The sequence below is a fragment of the Polyodon spathula genome, chromosome 11 (genome assembly GCF_017654505.1).
Source record: "Polyodon spathula isolate WHYD16114869_AA chromosome 11, ASM1765450v1, whole genome shotgun sequence".
Lineage (NCBI taxonomy): Eukaryota > Metazoa > Chordata > Actinopteri > Acipenseriformes > Polyodontidae > Polyodon > Polyodon spathula.
Window position 1 is genome coordinate 40,216,229 of NC_054544.1, and position 6,934 is coordinate 40,223,162.

Here is a 6,934-nt window from a genome sequence, read left to right on the forward strand (position 1 = left end):
TTAAATTATTAATATAATATAAGAGAAAACACTTAAGCAATGCTAAAATATATATTCCGGCTGGGAAATTAGGGACATAACCTTTCTATGCATTGTTTCAGAAACAGCTCTGTACAATTTTAGCCCCTTATATTTATACTGTACTGTTAAAATGAGGACTTGAAGTACAAATTGAAGTACTAGCATGATTTGAGAGCCAAAGAAAGGCTCCTCCACTACATGAACAACCCTGGGATGTACTCTTACCTTTTCTTTACATCGCCAACTCTCTCCGTCACCAGTGTTTTACCTCACGAGACAGCGACAAAGCTTGGATGCTTGGCTGTTGTTGAGTCTCACCTCTGAAGTTGGCTCCAACTTGGATGGAAACAAAAAAAACGCACATTCACTTTTAGACTACAGTAATCTACCATCAAACAAGAATATAACAATTATGTTAAACTTGCATTTTCCTGCCTAAAAGAAACATAAAATAATTCAACTTGTAGCCTTATATTTAAAGATATGTGTACATCAGTTTACTATTATAATGTTCATGATTAGCACTCTCCAACAAGTAATGGTTACAAAAAGAACTATGGAAGAATGTTAAGGTTTGTGCAGGGTAGGCTATGTTGGCTGTCAATGCATGAGAATGTGGAGCTCATGGACTGAGCCTTGTATGGAAAGCAATTCCAGTTCAACAATGTTCTTGTAGTAACTAGCATTAGACTGTTGCTTTGTATGACAGGTTCCTCCACAGTGACAGGGTCAGGGACCATAATAGATTCTTATTTGAGCCTTGACTGCTTGTAGCTTTACTGTATTTTCTCTTCCCCTCCTATGAAAACTACTGTCAAACTGAAGAAGAAACTTATAATATGTATATACTTTGAAAAAATAACTCCTTATTAACATGTTCAAAATACAAAGTATTAATGGCTTCTGTCATTTAAAATCAGCTTTGAAATGCTGTAGTGGAAAAAAATACATAAGATTCAAAGACCACCAGGACATACAATAACTGCTTATTATGAGCATAATGTGTCTCAAGGAAGCATTACTCTTCAGAGTGTTAAAAACAAACACCAGAATTCTCTATTTTCATCAAGACACAGGCTCGGACACCGTCATTGAAATGGGATAGGAATATATTTTCTACAGCAGCAGTGCTGAATAGCCCACTGACTTTTTTAATGCCCCCAAGTACATTACTGTGCTGGGGGGGAGAGGGACTTGTGGGAGGAAGCATTACTTATACTTTCCATTGATGCGTTGAGCATGTTCCACTATGATGTGGGGAAGACAAGCGTTTAAAAGCAGAGTGTCGAGGAGGTAGAGTTCAGAATGAGAATAAAGACTTTCATTGAAAATGAAGCCATTTGTTATTGTATATCTCTGTCTCTGCACATTGGCTTTGTACACCATTGTAAATGCAGGTACGTTATTTTACTGACATTACTTTGTATGTTTAGCATTTTACTTTATATATCTAGTATGACTTTACATGACTATGTTTACATTCTCAGTAATACTGAAAGTATTTTGGGTTATGGATTCTGTTTAAAAATATGTGCAAAACTAAACTGAATATCCAATTTTAAAATGAAGCTTAAATATACAAAGAAAAAGCATTAGAAAACTTCAACCAAGCTTTCTGCCAGTGTTTCAGTGTTAACTTATAGAACCTTTGTGTTTCAGCTAATAGTTTCTTCATTTGATTTCTACAGATGGAGGCACAGTTCCAAACTGTTGTCTGAAGGTGTCTAATACATTTCTGCCCATTAGTAAAATCAAAAGTCATTATTCACAAAAAAAGGACGGAAGGTGCCCAGTTGACGCTGTTGTGTAAGTAAAACTGCTGTTTCTATTTACTGTGTTTTCAGTGAACATTTTGTGTGATGATACACACGAACATGTGACTAATGACTACTATTAAAATATATATTATGTGGTACTGTTTTTATTGCTATTATTTCATGAGATGTTTCATGAGATTATATATTGTATATATTTTTTTTAAAGCAGCAACAACCATTCTGTATGCTGTATTTGAGTAATATACTGTAGTTTCTTGCCAACTAAACACTTTTGAATGTACTGTTTTTAGTTGTTTAAATGATACAGTATATCTTGTATATGTATATCTTCATGATGAAGATACATGTTTATATATTTCCAGTAAACTAATTTTTTTCTTTCTTTTTTCTTCCTTTAGATTCAGCACAGTTAAAGAGAAGACAGTCTGTTCAGACCCCAAAAAAACCTGGGTAAAGAGAGTAATCAAACAACTCGAGAACAAGAAAATGACAACACAAGAATATCCAAGTAGCACTGGGAATGATAGGATAACAGTCACTCCAGACAGCTAACCAAATGATTTTTAAACTTTAGTTCTGATTCCTTCATAATTCTATATGTACTATGCATCATTAAACTAACGGTCAAATCCTAGTAGGTTTATGTTATTACTAGATTTCCTAACAAATGCATTGGTGTAAATAAGTACATATTCAGCAAACAATGATTTTGAATGTAAATCCAATGCAATGTTGTTCTGAGTTATTGAGGTTTGTGAAAAGTATTGCGCAGTTACATATTTTGAGAACAGTAACAAAATATATCCCTCCAGACTCATGCAAAAAGCTTGTAAAGACCAAGACATGACATTTTAAAGCTGGGATAAATCAAACCAAAGTGTACTACAGATACTGTACACTGAGTGGGCTTCAATACTTAAAGGCTTTTCTATACTAGATATATTATTGTTCAGTTTTTTTGGACAAATGGTAAAATGTGTATTGTCACACATTTAACTTTAATTTATTAATTATTTAAATAAGCAGTAAGTAAAACATATATATTTGTGTGGTTAGTTTGAAGAAACCAGTGCAGCACACTGCAACTAGTAATGGAAATGTTTGTTTTTTTTCTATTATTTCAAGTTCTATGACAAAAATTGTAAAATACTTAAGCATGTGTTATTCTCAATAAGCTTTATATTGACAAAAATGTATTTAGTTGTTTGTTGTTAGTTGGTCACTATGTTACAATTGAATGCTGCCTACTGTATGTGTTGTGAATGTATGTCATTATAAGCCACTTAAAGGTATTTGTTATGAGAATGTTATTTAAATAAAGTCTTTGAATAATTTATCAATGTTGGGTTTTTTGGGGCATAACTGTTTTTAATTCTTTAGATGTAATAAATGACTTTGGAAATACAACTACATGTAAAAGCCATTACAAAAAGGATACGCAAATTCCAGAAACTTTCATTTTTGAAATTACAGTACAGTACATACACAACCATTTACTTAACATGTTATTATTGTCATTAACTGTGAAGTGGGATTCCCCTTTTTCCATTAACATACACATACAATATAAGTTCAAAACAGAATAGAGCTTGGGACAATATTTATTGTATTGTATAACATAACGTATAAGACTTCAATCTAGCACTGGTAGCTGACAGTGTTCGGAAGGCAAGAGACAAGATTTAATCAGAGTTTTATTACAATTAGAAACAGGCAGTATGTTTCCTGAGTAATTGACATTGTTTATACTCACAGTAAAGTGAATCAATTTATCATAGCATTGGGAATCTGTGTAAAGCAAAACAGAAGTAAAAACTCAGCAGTATGCACAACTATTAATGTAATGGTAATAATGGTGTAGTACATAGGTGTCTGGCCGAGAGTGTTAGTTTTCATGGCAAGATTTGCAGCATCCATTCACCTGAGCTGCTAAACATGCTACCTAACTTCCATTGCAGGTCGACTTAATTAACTCTATTTGGCCCCTTTCTACTGTCTTTTGTTGGGTTAAGGCATTGTTTTTACTGATGGTGCTATATGTTGCTTTTTTTTTGCTGCCCATGTCTAACCCATAGATTGCATTCAGTATCCTGTTTATATTGATACTAGAAGGTGCTAATTGCTCCTCATTGTCTTTCTCTTGCTTAAAAATAGGGAAGATTCATCTTGGCTGTTACATAGGTAAAGCCATCTTCTTAGTCTTCCACTTTTTGCTATAGAAAAAAATTCTGAAAAAGGACCTGAAAACAATTGTAAAACCTGCTCACTCAGAGGGGCTACAAACAGAAGGGTGTAGCCCGACTACGGCAGTTCAGTACAATAAGCACAGAAAAATATTGGATAGTTGATCAGGTTCTTTTTATTCGGATACAGAGTTAAAATACGGGGAACAGTGTCACCAAATAAAACATAGACAACAGATACATATGAAATCATGAGAACGTTTTTACTTGACAGCACGGTTAAAAGGAGCAACAACACACTGTTCAATATTCAAGTGATCAATTACAGATTTTCCATTAACAGGTCATCATCATTAAGATTTACTGCCCTTAAAGTGCTTAGTGCATCAAGGAAGGGTACGGTTCGTTAACTAGGCATAAAATAGAGGATAATACAAACACTGACCATTGTAAAAATAACACAAAACATATGACACTTTGTATGCAGGGGAGGGAAAATCAGAGTGAGAGAATCATCTGTATAACAATCTCTTTACTTTCCATACCACAGGTTCTGGTCAGCTACCGAAAGGCTAAAAAAATCTTAATTCACTCAAGCTCATTGTGCAAACCGACATACTGTGGTTACGTAAGCTGAATACCTATCATCAGGAAAGACCATGTACAACCAGGTTGGCTGGACATCCCTCTGTTACTTCTGTTCAAAACACTAAATTTGTGTTTCCACTCCTGCACAAACAAAACCACAACAAAAGACGTACCATACAGACAGACACAAACCCCCAAGGATGGCCACCCCCCTTTGCAATATTTATATTCAGGTGCATAAAACTATCAATAATTCAATTACTCTGGACCCAACAAAGCATAAAGGTCTTCAGAAAAGGCGCTAAACTTTATGGTACGATAATTGCAATTACTGTGCTCATTAATGATTTCCGTATTTATTATTGCAATTGTATTAATTATCGTGCAAAATAGAGGGCGTATTATGATGCTGTGGCAGAGCACAGCTCTGCCCTTTAGAAATTGGCAGGGATGGGGTTAAATTCCCCTACCTGCCTTGGTTCATTGTGTTCAGGTGGCTGGGGTTGAGTAGATGATTAGTTTAATTAATGATCAATCAGTGCCCAGCCACCTGACATAAAAGGAGGCCTCTGCTTCTCATTAGAGAGGAGGGAGTTGAGGAAGCAGGTTGGTGGTGTTTTGTGTTTTGTGATTTTTGAATTTTGATAAATCCAGTGAAGGCATTGCCCAGCCTGGAAACTTTATTTTTGTGAGTTTTGTTTTTGCTTTATTTGTGTTTGAGTATCTGTTATTTTGCCCTTGTACACTTTATTTTTGTGTTTATTTATAATAAAATTGTTACTTTTTTGAACTACAGACTGTCTCTGGGCCTCTATCCACTCACCAGCCTGCCACAGATGCACACTAATTTTATTGTGCCATACTATGGTAATCAGAATGAATATATGATTTGTATGGTAATGCATAGGGGTCTACTTAAATCGTGGGAAATTTACATATTTTTTCACAGGTAGGTTTGGGAATAAAATTAGGATTATGCAGACATTTCGCAGACCTGTTTAAACATTAAATAACCCTAAGTAGACAGTATTTCAGAACACTATAAAGCCTGACAATAACAGTGCTGTTATTTGTTAAAGGCAAGCAAGCAGCATCCCCCTGCAGTTGACTTTCCCATACATAAGACTGCACGTTCTATCCACGGAATTGGTTGGAAGGTAAGGCAAAGCTTTGCCAAGTTTTACCGATGTGGAAATTGATTAGAAACAGCCATACAACTCAGTTACTCAAGGGCATCTGGTATATTTAATAAAGGAAATGTATGCAGCACATTTGTTGTTGTGTTGTTGTCTCACCCAGTAATTTATTTTATTAAAACAAAACAAAGATAACGAGTCTAAAATTCTAACTGTGAAAAAGTAAGCAGCAGGTTGAAGCGAGGTGGCTGAGCTGGATCGTTTTAGTACTGATTTAACTTGCCGACAGGAATGCTTTTTGTCTGGGCTGACTTTACAGTTTGTTTTGTAAAAGCTGTTTGTTTTACGTTCTGTTCAGCAGCCGCTGTAGTAGCCTTTTGTTTAATGTGTGATTCTGAAGTTAAATAGCGATAGATCGTATTTTCTCCAGCCACATTAGTAAAAAATAAAATATACCAGTGACAGCTAAGTATGTTAAAAATAGCAGGTGTATTATTAACCCTGTTACACAATAGTCAACGAATATTGTGAGACCCCGTTTTAACCATACAGTATATTCCTACTTTGTGTCACCTTAAGCTAGCTATCTTGGTAACAGTCACCTCTAGCTTTCTTTCATTGTTTATTCTTAATGACATATCAACCATTAAAAGTTAAGTCCTTTTACTTTGGTATTTAGAATCAAATGACACATTCAATTTTCAGAGGCGGAGAGTCATAGTGTCACGGCACTGGGGTTAGACATCTTAACCAAAATGAGGAGCAATGGTGGGTTTTAAGCCCATTGCAAGATTACAGTTTAAAGCGGGTTTTCCCCTAATGTTCTTTCTGCTACATGGTTGCTGACAGGCCTTGTGGATAATACGTAAGAAAGGTGCCTTCTAGCCGATAGGCTGGTGGCATGAGGAGGCAGTATCAGAATTCATTTAAGCGAGTGCTGGGGCACTATGCTTTGTATCCAATATGCAAAACATGTGTAACAAAATACAATCAGAGGCATTTCAGCAAATGCATGCAGATTGAAAGAGCTGGTTCTTGAAGTGCATTAAACCTAGAGAAGGGTGGGAGTGCAGTAAATATATCAAGAGGGGGCGGATGCAAATACCATCTTACAGTGACCGTTTCTGTTCCATTTTCCACTTTTGGGTGTAGTTTCCTTCAGAAAACCACAGCAAAGGGTTAAGCATGATACAATACAATCTCTCTGGTTATTGCTAACGTTATGATT

At 35.4% G+C, this 6,934-nt stretch overlaps 1 protein-coding gene across 1 annotated transcript; it reads left to right on the forward strand.

Moving 5' to 3' along the window:
• The first annotated feature begins 1,293 nt into the window (after positions 1–1,293).
• Positions 1,294–3,086, forward strand: LOC121322561 (eotaxin-like). The gene is made up of 3 exons (XM_041262676.1): positions 1,294–1,418; positions 1,710–1,827; positions 2,198–3,086. Exons 1-3 carry the CDS (start codon positions 1,352–1,354, stop codon positions 2,349–2,351), a joined length of 339 nt encoding a protein of 112 aa, XP_041118610.1. The 5' UTR covers positions 1,294–1,351; the 3' UTR covers positions 2,352–3,086.
• The last annotated feature ends 3,848 nt before the right edge of the window (positions 3,087–6,934 follow it).

What these genes read in the sequence shown, in the direction of transcription:
- LOC121322561 (XM_041262676.1), top strand. Translation starts at nt 1,352, where the DNA reads ATGAAGCCATTTGTTATTGTATATCTCTGTCTCTGCACATTGGCTTTG. An exon ending in GTACACCATTGTAAATGCAG is followed by an intron (nt 1,419 to 1,709) that starts GTACGTTATTTT and finishes TGATTTCTACAG; the next exon opens with ATGGAGGCACAGTTCCAAAC. An exon ending in TGCCCAGTTGACGCTGTTGT is followed by an intron (nt 1,828 to 2,197) that starts GTAAGTAAAACT and finishes TTCTTCCTTTAG; the next exon opens with ATTCAGCACAGTTAAAGAGA.